The sequence below is a fragment of the Arachis hypogaea genome, chromosome 13 (assembly GCF_003086295.3).
Source record: "Arachis hypogaea cultivar Tifrunner chromosome 13, arahy.Tifrunner.gnm2.J5K5, whole genome shotgun sequence".
Classification (NCBI taxonomy): domain Eukaryota; kingdom Viridiplantae; phylum Streptophyta; class Magnoliopsida; order Fabales; family Fabaceae; genus Arachis; species Arachis hypogaea.
Genome location: NC_092048.1, coordinates 22,291,185 through 22,314,516, shown reverse-complemented (window position 1 = coordinate 22,314,516; position 23,332 = coordinate 22,291,185). Strand labels below are relative to the sequence as shown.

General features: G+C 35.1%; 1 protein-coding gene across 1 annotated transcript in view; it reads left to right on the top strand.

Moving 5' to 3' along the window:
• The window catches only part of LOC112732987 (probable serine/threonine-protein kinase At1g54610), a 36,506-nt gene extending 14,286 nt beyond the window's left edge, over positions 1–22,220 (top strand). Inside the window, exons 2-10 of the mRNA XM_025781826.3 lie at positions 17,304–17,407; positions 17,815–17,829; positions 18,013–18,324; positions 18,610–18,894; positions 19,081–19,398; positions 19,794–20,021; positions 20,969–21,069; positions 21,790–21,898; positions 22,209–22,220. Coding sequence (XP_025637611.3) covers positions 17,304–17,407; positions 17,815–17,829; positions 18,013–18,324; positions 18,610–18,894; positions 19,081–19,398; positions 19,794–20,021; positions 20,969–21,069; positions 21,790–21,898; positions 22,209–22,220 — 1,484 coding nt within the window. The remainder of the gene's footprint in view (positions 1–17,303; positions 17,408–17,814; positions 17,830–18,012; positions 18,325–18,609; positions 18,895–19,080; positions 19,399–19,793; positions 20,022–20,968; positions 21,070–21,789; positions 21,899–22,208) is intronic.
• Positions 22,221–23,332: the final 1,112 nt, after the last annotated feature.

The following is a 23,332-nucleotide window of genomic DNA, read 5'->3' as shown; positions in this document are numbered from 1 at the left end:
GCATATGGCTCTTCCCACCTTTGATTGTCCCATCCTTAATACACATCTCCATTATAGTCCTCATCACCTACAACATAGTTGTAATCACACTCATAGCCAAAATGAGAATTCATAATGGAACGAGAAAATAAAAATAAAATCAAATAAGAAGCAAGAAAATTAAATCCTAAAAACTAGTAAGAACTAACAAAGAAGCAAAAGGCAAACATATTCACAATATTCACATATATACAATAACCAATAACATAACACCATTGCAATTCCCCGGCAACGGCGCCATTTTGATGAACGGATTCTTGACGGTTTAGAATTTCACAAATGAAATCTCGTTGCAAGTATAGTTTCTAAACCAATCACTAATCCTTTCATACAAAAGATTGTTTGTCACAAGTAACAAACCCCTAAATTTTATAAACCGAAGTATTGGACCTCGGGTCGTTCTCCCTAGGAATTACAATGAAGTGTCTTGTTATTGGTTATGGATTGTATTTTGGGGTTTTGGGATAAGAGACATGAAATGTAAATGACAATGAAAATAAACTAACAACTAAAAAGCACTTGGCAAGGTTGTGAGAATTAGAAGTCCTATCCTAGTTATCCTCCTCGATTGTGACCACAATTGTCCATTGCTACCACTTAGTTAACCTCTAATAATGGAGGAAAGTCAAGTGGATGAATCAACTTGATTCCACAAGTCCTAGCCAACTCCCAAGGGAAAGACTAGCTTTAGTGGTATCTAAATCAATTAGCAACTTCTAATTATCAATCAACAAAGACATTAGATAACTCAAGCGTCACTAATTACTCTACCATAGCCAAGAGGAACAAAATCTACACTAAAACTAAAAGAGGCATTTCAACAAACACATAGAGTGCAATAGAAGTAAACATTATTAATTGCAAGAATTAAAGGAATCTACAACTACAAAGGCAAGAGATCAACAATAGAAAAGCAAAGAAGAACAATTATTATGAATTACCTTTTATTGAATTGGAAGAAAGTAGAAGGAACAATACTAGATCTACAACAAAATATAAGAACAACATAAAGGAAATTACAATAAAAGAATAGAAGAAGATGAATGTAGCAACAAAGAATTGAGAGATAGAAGGAGATGAAAGCATGAATTAAAATCTAGATCTAAGATTATTGAACTAAACCTAATCCTAATTCTAGAGAGAAGTGAGAGCTTCTCTCTCTAGAAACTAACTCTCACTACTAAACTAAGCTAAAACTAAACTAATGATAACTAACATCTAAAGTATGAAAAGTATCTTCATTCCCCCTTCAATCCTTGACTTAAATAGCATCAGAAATGAGTTGGATTGGGCCCACAAGGCTTCAGAATTCGCTGGCCACGTTTTGCTTTAAGTGAACCAGGTGGCAGCAACGGCGCGTGCGCGTACTATGCGCGTACGCGTCATCATGAGCGGTTCAACCATAGCAAATCTTATATCGTTTCGAAGCCCCGGATGTTAGCTTTCCAACCCAACTGAAACCGCATCATTTGGACCTCTGTAGCTCAAGTTATGGCCGATTAAGTGCGAAGAGGTCGGCTTGACAGCTTTCCGGTTCTTCCATTTCTTCATGAGTTCTCCAACTTTTCATGCTTTCTTTCTTCATTCCCTTGATCCAATCTTTGCCTCCTAAACCTTAAATCACTTAACAAACATATCAAGGCATCTAATAGAATCAAGGTGAATTAAATTTAGCTATTTTGAGTCCTAAAAAGCATGTTTTCACATTCAAGCACAATTAAAGGAGAATATACGAAACCATGCTATTTCTTGAATAAATATGGGTAAAAGGTGATAAAATCCCCAAAAATCAATACAAAACAAACCGTCAAATTGGGGTTTGTCAGCAAGCTGAAGTCTCTAACAGAGAATTAAAGAGAATCCTAGAATGGACAGTAAGTACCCGTAGAAAGGATTGGGCACGGAGCTTGGATGATGCTCTGTGGGCTTACAGAACAGCATTCAAGACCCCTATAGGGACCTCTCCATACCAACTTGTGTATGGTAAGGCATGTCACCTGCCCGTGGAACTGGAACATAAAGCCTACTGGGCAACCAGATTCCTAAACTTTGATGCCAAATTAGCAGGAGAAAAAAGATTGCTCTAGCTAAATGAGCTAGAGGAATTCATATTCACTGCTTTCGAAAATGCCAAGCTTTATAAAGAGAAATAAAAAAAAGTGGCATGATAGAAAGCTGTCATCTAGAATCTTTGAACCAGGACAGAAGGTTCTGCTGTTTAACTCTAGACTCAAGCTATTCCCCGGGAAGCTGAAATCCCGGTGGAGGGGACCATATGTGATTACAAGTGTATCACCATATGGTTATGTGGAGCTTCAAGATATTGATTCTGATAAGAAGTTCATTGTCAATGGACAGAGAATCAAGCACTATCTTGAAGGTAACGTTGAGCAAGAGTGCTCAAGGCTGAAGCTGGATTAAAAGCTCAGCAAGGTCCAGCTAAAGACAATAAAGAAGCGCTTGCTGGGAGGCAACCCAGCCATGGGGCATCAATCCTCTGAGCATTTTGCCCTATTTTTATTTTTATTTGTTTATATAAAGTTCATTGATACTAAGGTAATGAATTAATTGCATAAGTTCACAGGGTTACAGAAGGAATCTGCACATAAAACAGAGAAAAAGAGCTCACTGGCAAGAAAACGCCAGTAAGAGCCTATTTTGGGCGTTCAGCGCCCAAAAGAGGCATCCAGTGGGCGCTGAACGCCAGTAAGGATAGCTATCTGGCGTTCAACGCCAGAAAAGGGCAACAACTGGCCGTTGAACGCCCAGGAGAGCAGCATTTGGGCGTTGAACGCCCAAAACAGGCAGCGTTTGGGCGTTCAAACGCCAGGATGATGGGGAGGAGGTAAATTCGTTTTTTTTTCTTCATATTTTTCATTCTAATTTTAATTTCCAAGTTTCAAATCATGATTTCTTGCATAAACATGTTAAGAACCCTGATTTCTAAAATCCTTAATTTCTAAAAATCCTACTTTAAAAATATCAAATGTATCTTAATCCATAAGCACAAATCCTCTTTTTCAATCCAATTCAACTCTTTTTCAAAAATCTTTTCAACTCATCAATATCTTTTTCAAATCTCCACATTATCTTTTTCAAAATCTAGATTTATCTTTTTCAAAAATCTTTCATATCTTTTCAATTTTAAACTATATCCTCTCTTATCATATATTTTCTAAATTTTTGAACCCACCCCCTCCCTTTAAATATGGGTTCGGCCTCCCTCCCCTTCCATCAACAATTGCACCTAGCTCTCCTTCTATCCCTCTCCTTTCTTTTCTTTTGCTTGAGGACAAGCAAACCTCTAAGTTTGGTGTGTTTATCCGTGATCACTAAGATCATGGCTCCTAAGGGAAAACAACCCACTTCAAGAGGCAAGAAAGAGAGCATTCAAAAACCACTTTGGAATCAAGGGAAGTTCTTATCTAAAGAACATTCAGACCATTATTACAAAATAATGGGTCTAAGATCAGTGATCCCGGAAGTTAGATTCAAGCTGAAAGAAGACGAATATCCGGAGATCCAGGAGCAAATTCGAATCAGGAACTGGGAGGTCCTAGCTAATCCTGAGACGAAAGTGGGAAGGAATCTGGTCCAGGAGTTCTATGCTAACATGTGGCAGACAGACAAGCAAAAACTATCTGAAACTGCTTTCTATGAATATCGGACCGTGGTCAGAGGAAAGATTGTTCATACCAACCCTGACAAGATCAGGGAGATCTTAAAGCTACCTCAGCTGAAAGATGATCCAGACTCTTTCAACAGGAGAATGATGAGAACAGACAAGGGCCTGGATAAGATTCTAGAGGATATATGTATCCCTGGAGCCAGGTGGACCACCAGCACGAAGGGTGTCCCAAATCAACTCAAAAGAGAATATCTCAAACCAGTCGCCAGAGGATGGTTGGACTTCATTGGGCATTCTCTGCTGCCCACTAGCAACCGTTCTGAAGTTACTGTTAAAAGAGCAGTGATGATCCATTGCATCATGATGGGAAAAGAAGTAGAAGTTTATCAACTGATTTCAACTGAATTCTACAAAATTGCTAATAAAAATTCTAAAGAGGCCAGGTTGGCTTACCCAAGCTTGATTTCTCTACTCTGCAAGGACGCTGGAGTAAGGATGGGAATAACTGAGTATATCTCAATTGAAAAACCAATCACCAAAGCATCAATAGAAAAACAACAAGCACATGATGACCCCCATCAAGAAGAAAACACAGGAATTTCTCCCAGAAATCCCTCAATCTGTATACTGGGAGTATCTTGAAACATCAGTTACCAAGATGCAAGAAGCTATGGAACAAATAATAAAGGAACAGAAGGAACAAAGTCAAATTCTTTGCTATTTGATTAAAGAACAGGAAGAGCAAGGGCGTTACTTGAGGGAATTGAAGCGCCAGAAGTTATCTCTTGAAGGACCAAGCACCCCACAGATCCGAGGAACATCCACTTCCCTCCAATTTCTGCTTTAACTCTGTGATAGTTGTCGTTATAGGAGTTTACCTTAGGAGTCATATAGTAGTAATTAGTGTCTATTTTGATTTTACCTCCAATTAAGTTATAGTCTATTTTTCTCATCATCAGCAAACATGAATAAAATAGTAGATCTTTTGAATAAGAGGCAATAAAATTCGAGTTTTTAATAAGAAAAATTCTAATTAGTAACATGTGGTGGCAATGCTTTCTGTCTTCTGAATGAATGCTTGAACAGTGCATATGTCTTTTGAATTTGTTGTTTAAGACTGTTAAATATGTTGGCTCTTGAAAGAATGATAAACATGAGACATGTTATTGATAATCTAAAAAATCATAAAAATGATTCTTGAAGCAAGAAAAAGCAGCAAAGAACAAAGCTTGCAGAAAAAAAAAGAAGAGAGAGAGAAAGAAAAAGCAAGCAGAAAAAGCCAAAGCTCTTAAAACCAAAAGGCAAGGGTAATAGAAAGGATCCTAAGGCTTTGAGCATCAGTGGATAGGAGGGCCTAAAGGAATAAAATCCTGGCCTAAGCGGCTAAACCAAGCTGTCCCTAGCCATGTGCTTGTGGCGTGATGGTGTCAAGTGAAAACTTGAGACTGAGCGGTTAAAGTCAAAGTCCAAAGAAAAAAGAAGAGTGTGCGTAAGAACCCTGGACACCTCTAATTGGGGACTTTAGCAAAGCTGAGTCACAATCTAAAAGGGTTCACCCAATTATGTGTCTGTGGCATTTATGTTTCCGGTGGTAATACTGGAAAACAAAGTGCTTAGGGCAACGGCCAAGACTCATAAAGTAGCTGTGTTCAAGAATCATCATACTGAAATAGGAGAATCAATAACACTATCTGAATTCTAAGTTCCTATAGATGCTAATCACTCTGAGCTTCAATGGATAAAGTGAGATGCCAAAACTGTTCGGAAGCAAAAAGCTACTAGTCCCGCTCATCTAATTAGAATCTGAGCTTCACTCAAAAACTCTGAGATATTATTGCTTCTTGACTTATTAGTCTTCTATTTTATTTGTCTAGTTGCTTGAGGACAAGTAACAGTTCAAGTTTGGTATTGTGATGAGCGGATATTTTATACGCTTTTTGGGGTTAATTTCATATAGATTTTAGTATGTTTTAGTTGGTTTTTAGTTTATTTTCATTAGTTTCTAGGCAAAATCCACATTTCTGGACTTTACTATGAGTTTGTGTATTTTTCTATAATTTCAGGTATTTTCTGGCTAAAATTGAGGGAGCTGAGCAAAAATCTGATTCAGGCTGAAAAAGGACTGCTGATGCTGTTGGATTCTGACCTCCCTGCACTCAAAATGGATTTTCTGGAGCTACAGGACTCCAATTGGCGTGCTTCCAATTGCGTTGTAAAGTAGACATCCAGGGCTTTCCAGCAATATATAATAGTCTATACTTTGCTCAAGGATAGATGACGTAAACTGGCGTTCAACGCCAGCTCTCTGCCTGATTCTGGCGTCCAGCGCCAGAAACAAGTTGCAAGTTGGAGTTCAACGCCAGAAAAGGATCCAAAGCTGGCGTTGAATGCCCAAAACAGCCCCAGGCACGTGAGAAGCTTTAGTCTCAGCCCCAGCACACACCAAGTGGGCCCCAGAAGTGGATTTCTGCACTATCTGTTATAGTTTACTCATTTTATGTAAACCTAGGTTACTAGTTTAGTATTTAAACAACTTTTAGAGATTTATTTTGTATCTCATGACATTTTAGATCTGAACTTTGTACTCTTTAACGGCATGAGTCTCTAAACTCCATTGTTGGGGGTGAGGAGCTCTGCTGTGTCTCGATGAATTAATACAAGTATTTCTGTTTTCCATTCAAACATGCGTGTTCCTATCTAAGATATCCATTCGCGCCTAACTATGGAGAAGGTGATGATCAGTGACACTCATCACCTTCCTCAATCCATGAACGTGTGTCTGACAATCACCTCCGTTCTACATCAGATTGAATGAATATCTCTTAGATTCCTTAATCAGAATCTCCGTGGTATAAGCTAGATTGATGGCGGCATTCATGAGAATCCGGAAAGTCTAAACCTTGTCTGTGGTATTCCGAGTAGGATTCTGGGATTGGATGACTGTGACGAACTTCAAACTCGCGAGTGCTGGGCGTAGTGACAGACGCAAAAGGATAGTAAATCCTATTCCGGTACGACTGAGAACCTGCAGATGATTAGCCGTGCGGTGACAGCGCACCTGGACCCTTTTCACTGGAAGGATGGATGGTAGCCATTGACAACGGTGATCCACCAACACACAGCTTGCCATAGAAGGATGTGCGTGTGTGAATCAGAAGACAGAGGAAAGCAGAGATTCAGAAGACAAAGCATCTCCAAAACTCCAACATATTCTCCATTACTGCATAACAAGTAACCTTTAACCCATGCTCTCTTGTTTATTCGCAATTCAACTAATAAATATAATTGACTTCCTGACTAAGAATTGCAAGATAACCATAGATTGCTTCAAACCAACAATCTCCGTGGGATTCGACCCTTACTCACGTAAGGTATTACTTGGACGACCCAGTGCACTTGCTGGTTAGTGGTACGAGTTGTGAAAAGTGTGATTCACAATTCGTGCACCACACGCCATGAGGTAATTTATTGGCCTCCGAAAAAGACGTAGGCTCATAATCAGAATACAAAGAACAGATAAAGCTGCGATAAGAAGAAGATAACGAGGAGAGGGAAAAGACATACTTGAGGGGATACCAGCACCGAGAACAGGATGGTGTGGGTGAAGAGAGAAAGGCGCTGCAAATGTAATCAGCAAGGCGGGTTGGGAGTCGGCTCTGGCGAAGGCTTCGACGAGGTGGAGGGACCACAGAAGTGTCAGAGTTGGGTGATATAGCGAGAGGAATAAGTTTGGTAGGAGAGGAAGACGGTGAAAGGGTTAAGCAAGGGAAAGATGATGTTGGAGACGGAGAGAAATGTTGTGGTGTTTATGGTTGATTGTTGAAGGTAAGATGGGGATAGGGTGATTGTGACTTGGGGTCAATGGGTAGGGTTGTTGGCCCGATAGGAAGAGAATAAGTGATGGGCTTATGGTGAGGTTGGGCCATAGAGAATTCTAAAGCAATGGGTGGGAAAATATCATGTAGAGTTTGGGTTGAGCTTGATGGAATGTGATTATTATTGTGAAAGGGAAAAAAGGATTCATGAAATTGGACATTTCCGGAGACATGGATTTGTGTGTGTTCAAGAGAATAAATGATGCAGCCGAGGCCTTGGATCAATGGCAGCATCACCTACCTTGTTTGGAGCTGCACCCAGGTTCGAATTCTTAGTGAGGAATATAGAATTGGGGGTTGTCCAATCTATCAACCAGAAACATGAGGGTACAGGCAACATTTAAAATATATTGGTGTTTTCTTTCTTCATGATTATGTTGTTGGAGGGTTTCAACACAATTCTTTTGGTGAATAATTCCTTTAGAAGAGAAAAAATGTGGTATAAAAATTTCAGGCCCATTATCGGAACGAAGGACCTTAACTTTGGGATTAATTTGATTTTCTACTAGTGTGACAAAATTTTGGACATGTTGAGTCACTTCACTCTTCGATTTTAATAATATGACCCAAGTAAAGCGACTATGATATGTACAGTCGTCAAAAAATATTTATGATTATGGATGGAATGTTGACAAAAAATTTTTCAAATATCCATATGTCAAAAATGCTATTTGCTCTATTGGAACTTTGAGGAAAAAAATTTCTTTTGTTTTGACAAGTGACATACATCACAAAATTTCATCATGGTGTGAATGAATGAAAAAAAATTGCTTGTCTAAGATACTAAGTCTATGTCCGAATAGGTGACCTAAACGAAAGTACCATAAATTTGCTTGCGTAATGGGTGTACGATAAGTGGAGTTTATTGAGTAGAATGGTAACAGGTTATTTTGATGAATTGCTTAATCAAGTATATATAATCAGTCTCTCACTTTATTTAAACCAATCGTCTTCTTGTTGTTCGGTGCTTGCAAAGTATGAGAGAATTGTGAGAAAGTGATTTCACATGGAAGAGTATATGTCACTTTGGAGATAGAAATGAAATTAAATTGAAAATGTGGAAAATAAAGGACACTTGCAAGAATTAATGAAGTTAAAAATTTGACAATTCCCATATAGTGAGCTGTGATGTAGGAACTATTTTGCAAATGAATAAAAATAGAACTAATTTTGGAATAAGAGATGAACCAAGATAAGTAAGATACAATGTGATCAGTAGCTCCAGAATAAAAAATTCAAGTATAAAAAAATTTTGTTTCTGAAGATATATGATTTAAAATGGAAAAAGTGTGATATGAACAAAGAAAATGGCTACCCAAATTCGGGCTAGAGAGAAGCCCAGTTTGAGATGAATGGATATCTTTAATTTGGTCCTTGCATTCTTGATTGTGGGCTTCAACTTATTTTAAAAGGGCCATGAGAGTGTGACGTTGGGTTGAAGTGAAGCCTAAAACTAATCCTTGGGTGATGAGTGGGAATCCTATCAAGTTTTAGCACATTCTGAAAATTAGGGGGAAGAGGTAGCCACTTTATTCACTGAATCAGAGCCACTTCCACGTTGAGCACGATCAGTAGTAGTGTTGCGGTTAGAGAACCGAGACCGTCCAAGATGGCACGGATAACCAAGAGGATAACTATGCTTGCCATAACACACCTCCATGGTGTGACCTCCCTGCCCATAATAGGTACAAAGTTTGGCAGCAACATCACTGCGTCCTGGCATTCGTACTATATCACCATGGCAAAGACGCGATTTATTAACAACAGAGGATCGAGCAAGAGGAGTTGCGAATGAACCACAAAAAAACGTTTGTCAAGCCCTTTGAGGAAGTGGATGATAAAGTCCTGGGAGCGGTGTGTCTTCACCGGACAAGTTGGTGCGCAGAAATTGTGATTACACTTTGATTATGTAAAATTCATCGCTCTTTCTTTCCCTGGTAATGGCGCCAAAAACATGATGCCAATACCATGGTTCACAACTTCGCACAACTAACCAGCAAGTGCACTAGGTCGTCCAAGTAATACCTTACGTGAGTAAGGGTCGAATCCCATAGAGATTGTTGGTATGAAGCAAGCTATGGTCACCTTGTAAATCTCAGTCAGGCGGATATAAAATAGTAATGGGGTTTTCGAAAATAATTAATAAAATAGGGATAGAAATACTTATGTAAATCATTGGTGAGAATTTCAGATAAGCGAATAGAGATGCTTTCGTTCCTCTGAACCTCTGCTTTCCTGCTATCTTCATCCAATCAGTCTTACTCCTTTCCATGGCTGGCTTTATGTAATGCATCACCATTGTCAATGGCTACTTTCGGTCTTCTCTCGGAAAAATGATCCAAATACCCTGTCACGGCACGGCTAATCGTCTGGAGGCATCACCCTTGTCAATGGTTACATCCTATCCTCTCAGTGAACATGGTCAACGCACCCTGTCACAGCACGGCTATTCATCTGTCGGTTCTCGATCATACTGGAATAGGATTTACTATCCTTTTGCATCTGTCACTACGCCCAACAATCGCGAGTTTAAAGCTCGTCACAGTCATTCAATCATTGAATCCTACTCGGAATACCACAAACAAGGTTTAGACTTTCCGGATTCTCTTGAATGCCGCCATCATTCTAGCTTACACCACGAAGATTCCGATTAAGAGATCTAAGAGATACTCATTCAATCTAATGTAGAACGGAAGTGGTTGTCAGGCACGCGTTCATAGGGAATGATGATGATTGTCATGTTCATCATATTCAGGTTGAAGTGCGAATGAATATCTTAGAAGCAAAGTAAGATGAATTGAATAGAAAACAGTAGTACTTTGCATTAATCTTTGAGGAACAGCAGAGCTCCACACCTTAATCTATGGAGTGTAGAAACTCTACCGTTGAAAATACATAAGTGAAAGGTCCAGGCATGGCCGAATGGCTAGCCCCTCTGATCTAAGAACCAGGCGTCCAAAGATGTCTAATACAATAGTAAAAGGTCCTATTTATAATAAACTAGTCACTAGGGTTTACAGAAATAAGTAATTGATGCATAAATCCACTTCCGGGGCCCACTTGGTGTGTGCTTGGGCTGAGCTTGAGTGTTACACGTGTAGAGGTCCTTCTTGGAGTTGAATGCCAGCATTTGTGCCAGTTTGGGCGTTCAACTCTGGTTTTGGATCCTTTTCTGGCGCTGGACGCCAGAATTGGGCAGAGAGCTGGCGTTGAACGCCAGTTTGCGTCATCTATTCTTAGCCAAAGTATGGACTATTATATATTTCTGGAAAGCCCTAGATGTCTACTTTCCAACTCAATTGGAAGCGCGCCATTTCGAGTTCTGTAGCTCCAGAAAATTCACTTTGAGTGCAGGGAGGTCAGAATCCAACAGCATCAGCAGTCCTTCTTCAACCTCTGAATCTGAGTTTTGCTCAAGTCCCTCAATTTCAGTCAGAAAATACCTGAAATCATAGAAAAACACACAAACTCATAGTAAAGTCCAGAAATGTGAATTTAACATAAAAACTAATGAAAACATCCCTAAAAGTAACTAGATCCTACTAAAAACATACTAAAAACAATGCCAAAAAGCGTATAAATTATCCGCTCATCACAAGTGCAAGGAGGGAGAGGCTGGGCATTACCAAGCTCCCCCGAGAGAGTTTTTAAAGCTGTGTAAAACTTTATGATTGATAGGGATGCCTAGATCTAAGATGGAAATATCCCTAAGAACCCTAATTCTAGAGAGAAGAGAGAGCTTCTCTCTCTAGAAACTAACCTACATGATGCTAAGTTACAAATAATTGCTCCCCCTTTGCTCAAGCTTCAATTCTGCATGAAATACCCTTAGAAACGAGTTGGATTTGGGCCTGGACAGCTCAAAAATCGCCCCCAGCGATTTGCCTTTAAGTGAGTCACGTGCCGCACATCACGCGTGCGCGTCGATGGCAAAAACCCCTATTCACGCGTACGCGTGCTTGACGCGTGCGCGTGGCTTGAAAAATCTCCAATGCACGCGTGCGCGTGCATGGCGCGTGCACGTGGGTTGATGTACTCCAAATCCTTGTTTCCTCATGCATTCTCCACTTTGTATGCTTTTCTCTCCATTTCTTCCATCCAATACTTGCCTTATGAACCTGAAATCACTCAACAAACACATCAAGGCATTGAATGGAATTAAAATGAATTAAAATCACCAATTTAAGGGCCTAAAAAGCATGTTTTTACACTTAAGCACAATTTAAGGGAGAATTACAAAAACATGCTATTTCATTGAATAAATATGGAAAAAGGTGATAAACTCCCCCAAAATAAGCACAAGATAAACCACAAAATTGGGGTTTATCAGGTGCCCTGTTTTAAGGCATAAACTTGCTCCTGGAGTTCAGCAATTCTGAGAATATCAGATTGAGAAAATCTCTCATGGAGACCAGAGCAAGCAGAGGCAGCAGTTGAGAGGTATATTACGCTCTGTTTTATAGATGAAGATAGAGAGTGAAAAGCCAGGAGAGCACTAAGTTGTTGCAGCGCTTCCAGACAGAAAATAGAGGATCATCAGGAGAAGGAGAAGCAAGAAGACCAGTAAGAAGGCCATATTTATTTTTGGAAATCTCTTCCATAGAAAATACTCTTGACCAGAAATGGTAATTGTTCTTACTAAGTACTGGAGTGACAAAAACAGAAGTAGGATTTTAATTGGGGGTGAATATAATATGGACTAGAGGGGCTTTGTGATGTATTTTATGAAGGATCATCCATGACAATAGATATGGAAGGAAAAAAGAAGGAGAAGAATGATTATCGGGGTTGGCAATTTTTACCATGTTAGAGTATCAACAGAGCTCTTAGAGATCTCTGATACCATATTAAGCTAAAGAGCAGAGGTTATATTATGTGCAGAATATTTGTGTGTATTTCCTTCATTTACAAATGATTGGAGCTGTTACACATATACAAGAGAAGAATATATAGATAATCAAATCATATTGATGATATGGCAAATCCTAAAAGATTCTCAATAACTAACAGAATACCGAGTCACCACTTCTAGAAAGATGTAGAAAAATATAAGAGAATAAATGAAGGAAAATTAATTTGTTTGGGCTTTCATGCTATTTGATCTTTTCTTGTGCTAGGCTGTTTGTTCATTATGGTCCAATATAAGTACTTCTTTTAGTTATTTGATCTGACAAGTTTGTGTGTTTATCAAGAGGCAGAATTTAATGTTAAGAAATTTGAGCAGTAGAAATGGTGCTAAGCAACTCCTATGCAGCCCTGCATCTTCTACTATCTCCTAGTACTTTACATCTTTGTTTTCTCCCTTAAAGGCTCCGGTGATTGGACAATTTATTGCTATGTTTCTTCATGGTTTTATGTTACTGTGTGTGTTGCTTAGCTCTTGATTGTTTTCCTGAATTCCTGCATCGTGGAATGATGAATGGTTTTGGCACTATGAGTGGATGAGCGTTGATGCCACATCTTAAATTTTTTCAACCATCCAAATGATTTTTCGATAAATTTTTCTTTGATGTTTATGCATGATATTCCCGAAATTCGAAAATAATTCATACTTTTGAAATTGAAAATTTCCTCATCTCTCTTTGTGCTTTTTCTCTCTCGATTTATTGTTCTTGATTTTGAAAATTTATTATGCTTTTGAAATCTTTGTTATGATATTAGTATCAGAACTCTTCATTTCTTCAAGTTTCATTTCTTTATTATAAATTTAAAACATATTTACTGAACAGTTTTTTTATTCTTTTTTTATCATTTTAAGAGGTTAAATTATTTCTGTTGACTGTATTCTAACAAGAGTTTTCCCATAATTTAGTTTTAGAAGTTGGTCTTTTATATTTATTTTTCTCAACTAATCATTCCTCCACCTCAAATTGCTTTACCAAAATTTTCCCCTTCACTATTTTTAAACAATTCACTACCTTTTTCTGGTCTTAGTTTCCAGGTTTTTGCAAACTTTTATTTTTATATTTCACTTTTGTTGATCAATAATTTTTCATTTATTTTTAATATTTTTTATTAATTTTAAGAAAGGGAAGATGCATCCAAAGATTTTCAAATGTTGGGAAAGAAAAATAAGAGACTTAACTCAGAAACGCATCATTAATTAACCGGCTAGAGTCTTGGTCAAAAAACATGATACTATTGTGAAAGGATATATATCTATCTATTAATATATAATAGGAATGTAGTAGATGATTTTTTTATCGACACGTGGTGCAGCGAGTGCTCGGCCAATGTGCATTTTGGTTGAATGACATGTGGAAGGCAAGAAAACACAACAATACCATGTGAACTTTAAAAATTCACTTTTGCACAACAACTTTTCTATACAACAACTTTTTCCTTACTTGACAAACGAAATTTGAACATTAAAATTGGCTCAACTGAAATTTTCCTTAAAAGAAAAGCTTTTAAGTAAGATTTAATCTTTTTTCATTTTAAATTTATGATTTGAATCTTTCTCTTGCTCTCATTCCTAATTTTGTTTCTCTCTTAAATCTATCATTCTCTGTATATCTGAAGAGGTAGCTTCGAGTTTTTGGGACTCCGGTGTTTTATAGTCCAACCTTATCTTCTGCGACTTTCACCTCGTTACTTGTATCAGCACCAGTGATATTGGTACCATCTACTTCTTCCGCTTCAAATGACTTCCTCTCCACAAGCCTCCAGCAGAGGATCGTCCTGGAGTGCCTAACCGTAAGGAAGTTAGCATCATGAGCATTAGTGTCGCAGGTCTAGCATAAGCTAACCTGGTTCGACTCGCAAAACGTTTTAGCCCTAACCTTGCATAGTTTTCAGTTCATCATATCTACCTTCTCGAATATTTATTTTGTTTTGGTTCTCAAATTAGAAAAAATATCTTACTATTTTTGCTCTCTGTTTGTTATTTTCTTTGAAGGGTGAAAGAGGAAGATGGAGAAAGCGAAAAAGTTGTAAGTTACGTTGTCTTATTTTATAAGTGAGAAACTTGAGTGTTATTGGAAAATATTATCCAACTGCCAAATGGTTTGTCATATTTCAAACAAAGAACAAGTACAAATAGTAACACATAATGACATTTCTTCTTCTTCTACTATGATTATTTCAACTAGCAAGAGAATTAAGGTTCTTAAAAATGGAAGTTACTATATCTTATTATTATAAATTATGATACCGTTTCAAATTTATTTAGTTCATAAACTAATGGCTATGGCATTAGTGAAATGATTTGCTTGGCAGTTTTTGAATGGTGTTCATCATGCCTCAGTCCCAAAAAAGCTACATTCCGATGAGTTTTTGTGAATTTATTTTCACTCTTTTTCTTTTAAGAGCTTACATAATTATTTATATCTCCAATTAGTATTGGTTAAAAATACTCTATTGTGTGTTGTGCAAGCTGACATGACTTTTGTGTCATTTCTCATTTAACTTTTCAAATTCTAATTTTACTGCTCTTTGAAAACAAATTAAAGCTTTTTCACTTTCGTTCTTATTCTTATCAATATAACTATTAACCATCCTCACAATATAGATTTGTGATGCTTATGGCTTTGAGAATATACACGCGATGCCAAAATGGATCTTCTCTTTACTTCTCTTTGTAGTGATGGATGGATGTTATAATCATTACTATAATAGCCTTATTCAAAATACTGATTCACTTGGTTGTTTTTTCTTTTTATTTATTCAAGCAGAAAAGTTGATGAGATGAGAAACAATAATAATATATGCTTTCAAAGATATGACTCTATTTGTGACCTAAATACAACAATTGTCAAATTGTAGAATGTCAACCAAGATAAATCTTTTTAATTTGGTATAGTGCTAATACCAATACCAAATTTAGTTGTCTAAGTAAGTTGATATTTTTTCATTTACAAATAGAGACGAAAGAAGGGACTCAGGTGAAGGGAGGCAGAGTTCTTGAGAAAAGGAAAAGGCAAAACGGGTTAGAGTTTGTTTTTGTTTTTTAAGGGAATTTAACTAATTTTATTTGTTTCACTCTTTATATTATCTTAAATAAAAAATGATACTAAGATATAACTTAGTCTTGTATACTTTACATCAAATATAATATAGAACTTAATTTAGTCTTTGTTTCTCAGTCTTTGTTTTTTAGTCTTTGTCTCTCAATCTCAATCTTTCTTCCAAACTCAGCCCAATAGTCTAGGAGGTATATAACCTTTTATTATGTTAAAACAAAAAAACCTGATTCCACAAATATAAAGCTCAATCTAGTTAAATAAAAAGAGAATCATTCAACTTTTTATCCAATATCTTGATGCAACAAGAAATGGACTCCTCAACCTAGCTTGTTCACATCATAGTTTTGGAATTGACTCGAAGAAACTCATTCAACCTTCTACCGATTTTCCCGATGCAACAAGAGAGGGACTTACTCAACCTCACTTGTCCACACCATGGTGTCATCTAAACAAATAAGTTATTTTTTTACAATACCCAAAATATAATATTTCTAAGAATATAATTTTAAACGAATACCCACTGATTATTTATAAAAATTATTTTGGCTTTCTAAAAAAAATAATTTGAGGATAACCATTAATTCTTTTGTTATTTATTTAAAGTAAAAATTTTTATTAAACAAATAATCTATTATCTTGATTATTTTCATGATAGTTTATTGTTGGTTTAATTACTCTGTCAGTCCTTATAGTTTCATCGAATTTTCAATTAGGTCCCTATACTTTTTTTTCTTTTCAAGTAGGTCCTTATACCATATCAGATTTTGTAACTAAGTCCCTAACGTGACAAAAACGTTGAAATTAACAGAATATTTTGTTAAACTATATAGAATATTCAGTCAAGTGTTAGGCATATTCGTTTTGCTTAACAGAATATTCCGTTAATTCTAACATTTTTATCATGGTATGGACTTAATTATAAAATCTGATATGGTATAGGGACACAATCGAAAAAAAAAGTATAGGGATCTAATTGAAAATTCAATGAAACTATAGAGACTAACAGAGTAATTAAACCTTTATTGTTACATATTTATTAGGTAATTAGCTATTAATATCTTAAAAAAGGAATAATATAAACGAGTTCCTAATTAGTCAACAAGGTTAAATGCAATTAAAAACATATTTAATGTGGCCCTTGCTTATATTTATCTTCCAAACAAAAATTGGTGACCTGCTTTGAAGTTTGAACTTTGAACATAGACTCAATATCCATCGTTCTTTGTTAGAGCAAAAACATAGTGGATGAAGTCATCACTCTCACTCATTTACTCATACCATAGCACCACTCATTCTAGAGAGAGAAAGTGCTTTCTTTTGATTGAGCATAGGCATAGCTAATAAAAGCATATAAGGTTGTTTTATGCTTCATCATCAAATTCTCTTTTTCTATTTTTCTTTTCTCTCTTTATTTTAATTTTTTTTAATACAAGTTTTTGAACTTTTTTAGAATCTTCCTTGAGAAAAGAGAATGAAATAGCATCCTTCCCTACTCCTAGGATAAATGGCCTTTTTTCAAAGAATAAATTCCTTTTCTTAAGCTTAAGCCTATGTACTTTTTTTTCAGTAGAATCTGCTTTCCTAGATTCATCGTCTAACCTTCTTTCAAAGCTCACTTGAAACTCTATACCTATTGTTTGATAGGGTCAAGAGTCCTCCTCCTTCAGTAGCTCTATTATTTAGTTAGAATATGCTTACTAAATCCCACTTTTGATGAGCAGAAGTCACACTCAATTTGATTAGTATTTTACTACTAGGTGATATCTATGAATATTCTCATATTTGTGCAAACTCCAGTCGAAGACAGAATATTCACACATATTGTTTATGCTCCTGATACTGATACTGATACCATACTTAAACCACATCTTAATCCCAATTCTAAGTTCCTACCACTTGAGGTATATTTTTTATTCATTAATTTGTTTCAATTTTTAATTTTTTAATTTGATGGCTAAATTTTCTTTTCATTGTTGTCATTACTATCTAGTATTTTTTTCTCTTTGTTGAACGTTGCTTTTTTTTGCTTAGATTTTATTTGTGAAAAGTGTTATTTTTTACGGTGGTTAACTATTACTAACAGTGTGTGAGTTTTGTATGTTTGGTTTAATTGAGTCAAAGTAAAATATTCAATTAGACTCCAAAATTGTAGTTTTTTGTGATTTGTGTTTATGGTATGTGTTGCAATAGAAAAAGTATCTGTATATCCCCATAGAGAAAAAAAATTCTAACTTTGATTTTATATAGAATAAAATTAAAAATTTTATTTATTTAGTTTGTGACTATTCATGAATTTTTTGGTTTGCAGTTAGAAGATGATGAAGTACTAGTTGGTGGGTGGTAGTCCTAATTATTATTTTATTAAAAGGGCAATTTTATATATAAACTTTGTTACTGCAACATGGGTTGTATATGTTCAAAGAGTTCGAACATAGAAGACTGTAGAGAATGGATCACAAACAAATTATCATGTTGCACTAGGGCATCAGATCAAAATATTTTACAGTTGAATTCCTCGAAGATGGTTGAGGGTATTCAAGTTAAAGATAAGTCACTTGATAATTATGATGTGAAAGTTTCATCAATTGATAAGAAAGACAATGGTTCAGTTCAGCCATATCATGATCAAACTGGGAAGAAGAAGATAGAGAAACCTGAATTGACTATTATTGACCATCCTGCTATTGGAAGGATTCCAAAGGCTGAAAAGGCAGAGCAAGTTTCAGCAGGATGGCCGGATTGGCTTTCTTCTGTTGCTGGTGAAGCTATCAAGGGATGGATACCAAGGAGCGCAAATACTTTTGAAAGGTTACATAAAGTAAGATGCTAATTACTTTTTTTCGTTGTCTATCTATGTTTGTATTATGATTCAACTATTAAGTAATTTTTAATGTTATTCTGTGAATGTGCTTGCGAGGCTTTTTTTAAACTCTACCATGATAAAGAGACCCTTCTTTTTCTGTTGTGGTTAAAATGTTATTCATTGGTTTTGTAAATTGTGTACTTTGAATCTTACGAAACAAATTGTACACTGATACTTTTATCATTGATGATATTAGTCTATGGCACTGAATGAATCTTTTGATGACATTCTATTACGTAGATTGGGCAAGGAACTTATAGTACTGTTTATAAGGCACGTGATGTGACTAATCAAAAGATTGTTGCGTTAAAAAAGGTACATTTTGACAGTCTTAACCCTGAGAGCATCAAGTTTATGGCAAGAGAAATCCTTATTCTTCGTAGGCTCAACCATCCAAACATAATAAAGTTGGATAGCTTGATAACATCAGAGACATCCCACAACTTGTACCTTGTTTTTGAGTATATGGAACATGATCTTAAAGGACTTGCATCAAATCCTGCCATTAAATTCTCTGAACCACAGGTAGTCATGTTTCTTTTCATTCTATGTCTTCTATTTTACTTAGAATTGAGATCATTATGCATACGTGTATTGAATAAGATAAGAAGCAACATAGGAAGCATTATCCCTTTTCAAAGCTTCGATTATTGACTATCTTTCTACATCATTTTTTATAGAAAAACTTCTAACAATACCTTTTTGTGTCAGCTAAAATGCTACATGCAACAACTTCTTAGTGGATTGGATCATTGTCATAGTCATGGTGTCATCCATCGTGATATAAAGGGATCAAATATTCTCATTGACAACAATAATGTCTTAAAGATTGCAGATTTTGGTTTGGCAAGTTTTTTTGACCCCCATCATAGTATTCCATTGACAAGACGTGTTGTAACTCTTTGGTATAGACCACCAGAACTTTTACTCGGAGCAAACCATTATGGGGTTGCTGTAGATTTATGGAGCACTGGTTGCATATTAGGAGAACTATATAGTGGCAGACCTATATTGCCAGGAAAAACCGAGGTGTGATGTTCTGGTGTCCATCATTTAGTTATTACGAATGCTCTATTAGCCATTTATCTTTGTTAATAGTTAATATGATATCTTTATATTTTGTGGTATGCCTACCAATTTCAAAAACTAAGATCTATCAAAATTGCATATACATACAGTTTTAACATGACCAATAGAACTACCAAGAAAAGGCGTTTTCCCAATGTTGTTACATTATGAAATTGATCTTATTTAATTAAAATGAATTATTTTAGCCATCTTTGAAACATTAATGAACTCTACTTCCTATGTACAACTCTAGTTTTTAATTCATATTTACTATTGTTGACTGTGAGTTCAAATTTTAATGCACAATGTTATTGATGGTATATAAGAGGTAACTGAAGGTTACTTCTTCCTTATAGGTTGAGCAGATACATCGGATTTTTAAACTTTGTGGTTCCCCATCTGATGATTATTGGATGAAATTGCGGTTGCCACTTTCAACAGTATTTAAGTCTCCACACCATTATAGGAGATGTATTGCAGACACATTCAAGGATTATCCACATGCTGCTGTGAAGCTTATAGAGACTTTATTATCTATTGATCCAACACACCGAGGGACAGCTGCCGCTGCTCTCAAAAGTGAGGTATGAAGTTTTCTTTTTTTAGCAAGTAATTTATCTAATCTAATTCAGCTAGCTTCATCATTCTCTTATCTAATCTAAGTGATATTTTGAGGTCATTTACTTACTGTTTATAACATGCATGATAAAAAGTTCATGATGTTTCCTACTATCATATTGTTCATATCACAAAACTCTACTATAACTGATAAGCCAATAGATTTTGTGAAAATTTATTCAATGACTCAATGCTATTGTGTTGTTTGATAAATAATTTAACTTGAATTTCTCCAATGTACATGGAAAAACTGATGTTTTTTATGCTCACTTAACTCATAAATGTTTTTTTTTTAGAATTTTCAACAATTGTGCAAGAACATTTGCCATAACATAAAGGAATTTTTTTATAATGAAAATATCCAAATTACATTCATTTGATGAGATATTTGACAGATGTCCAGAGATATCTTCATAATTCTACATGCAGTTTCTGCCGTAATTTCTTGTTAAACAATAAATACAATGGAAATTAGTTAATGAAAAAAAATTCAATTGAATTTTAACTTTAGTGTTCTTTATATGTGTTTTATGTCATCCCATCTGTTATAGATCATGCATGCTACATCTAGAGGAGTAATGATAACTTTGTTCTTTCACCCCTTAAACAATGTATTATTCTCAAATTTTTAAGATATATTTTATTTTTTATAATTCCTCATGTGCTTAAATAGCATCTTTTTGCTATGGCATACAAGAAGTGATACCCACAGTGGCCAGTATGTACTTACCGAGGCTTAATTTGTAATCTACAAATAAATTATTACAAATAAATATAACCTCTGTGTGTGTGGAATAAATGAAGAAATAATAATTGTTACTCACACTCTTGAGTTATATGTAATATTGTTTGAACTTTTTTGTATTAGAGGGGTGTGATTTTCTATTTTAAAATTTTTTTTATTTATTCACAGTTCTTTACATTAGAACCTCTGCCTTGTGATCCATCAAGCTTACCAAAATATCCTCCCAGCAAAGAAATCGACGCCAAATTGCGAGATGAAGCAAACAGAAGGTACTTGAATAGTTGATTTTTTTAAAATTGAGACAAAAATAGTTAATTTTTGTTATCCTTTTATTTTATTACTAGTTTGTATTATTAGTTATCTTTCACCCCCTAATAAAGTCCTTGGATTATAATTGTTGTTAGTAGTCATTTTTTTATTCCAGCACTATGTATATTTTTTTTTACATTTTATAATACATGATAGATTTTTTCATTTGCTTTCCCTATAACCACTAGTATGGAATTTCATGTCTTAATATATTATTGGTTAACTAAGTTGATCTCTTATTTATTATTTAATTTGAATGTTAAACTCTACTATGAACAAAAGAATCATTGATAGAGTTTTGCATGTACTTGTAGTAAATATGATAATCCCTCCTTCTTCCAAGTCTTGCATGCTCACTCATACGAAAGTTTAAACTTTATAGTTATTTAATTTTTGAATTAATCTCATGAATAGACTATCTTCAATGCTTAAACTATTAGGAGAAGATCAATCAATGACTTTGGTGGCTTCTTGAAGATATTATTTTATATCATAGCTAGTTAACCTAAACAATATTGCAAATGCAACAAAAATTGTATGCTTCTAATAATTCAATTGCTATTTTTTGTCATACTTTTTAAGTCACTCGATCAATTCATTTTTAAAAAGGTGTTCCTTGTTCCATAAGTCTATTGTTGATAAGATAACTAATACATATCCATTTTTTAATATCCTTTCAGGCAGTGTTATGCTGGAGATAGGGAGAAAAAAATTGACTCAAGAATTAGACAAGTATCAAAGGCATATGTCACGTCAAAAGACAATATTGGTTCAAAAACATCAATACAGGTAATTCAAAAAAAAGATTCAATTTTTATTGTAACAATTTTTATTGGATACCTCTTGAATCATGAAAATATCGTATAGTATAGTAATTAAGAAATTAGGGAAAGGAAGAAGTTATAATTCTTTGGACTTTGTATTGATTCAGTTAACAAATTTGTAGATAGGAAATGAATCATTGTGAAATATAAAGAAATTTATTTGTTTGAAATTTAGTTATTTACCTGATATTATTATTAAAGTCAACAAAAATATTTAACTAATGCTTTTTTTGCTAAGTTATTTGTAACACATGCTAATTGTGTTATGGTTGCAGTTGACTTTTTAGTCATGTGGCACATATTCTTATTTAATTTTGAGATGTAGAAAAGAAATAATGTATGAGCACAGAAAAGGATGTAGATTTGTATGACTATTATTGGTTGCTTATTTCGTATATAACATTTTATTAACCCATTAATATGCTTTGCAATAATAATCTTTTTTTTTACCCTACATTTGTGGTTATTTTTCATTATCTTCTTTTTATCTCTCTTTTTATCCCTCAGTTGGTTATATTGTTTGATGCAGCAAGTACAACGATATTCATTTACAAAGAATCGAAGTGAAGTCTCCAACTCTCATAGAGAATATGTGTCCAAACAACTAATTTACCTACCTAAACATTCAGAAGATGCTAAAGAAACCGAAAACAATCACTCTGGGCATATCCATAGGAGGCCTTTGCATATAGGTCCATTGGTTCATGTTAGTTCTGGTTGGGCAACAAGTGGAAATAAAATTGATGATGAGCCTCTTATTTCGCACAGAATAGATCATATGAAACTATCTAGGTTAATAGCATCTAAGACTCAAGTCTAAAGATTGGAAAGAAAAATTAGTTCCCTCACAATAATTTATTGCAGATCTCAACTGAATATAAAATAGAAAGGGCCTACTAAAAAGTCAAACATTAGTTAATTTCTTTTTCTAGTTGTTATTTCTTTCCCTTCTTCATTTCTTGTCTTTTCTCTATGTTATTAATTCTAAGTATTTGGAAGTGACTATTTAAAGGGTCTCATTTTATAATTTTGTAACCAATGAATAAGTACTAGTTAGGCATAAACACATATGATATGGTATGTCAAACCACTCCTAATTCACAAAGTTATAGAAAATTTTGACAAATTAGGAAAACAAACAAATCAATTTAGAATTATTGATGAATGATATGTTGAACCATAGCAAAATCACAAAGTTATGTAAAATGGAGTAAATAGCCATTTTAGCCCCCGAAAAATTCTGGTTTTGTCAAAATGGACCCTACCATTTGTTTTTGACAAAATGAACCTAAAAAATTATGCACCATTTGAAAAAATGGCCTCGACGTTAACTCCTCACTCTAGACATTAATGGAGATGTTTATGTGATGCATTAAGTATTTACCTGGAGGATTAGAGT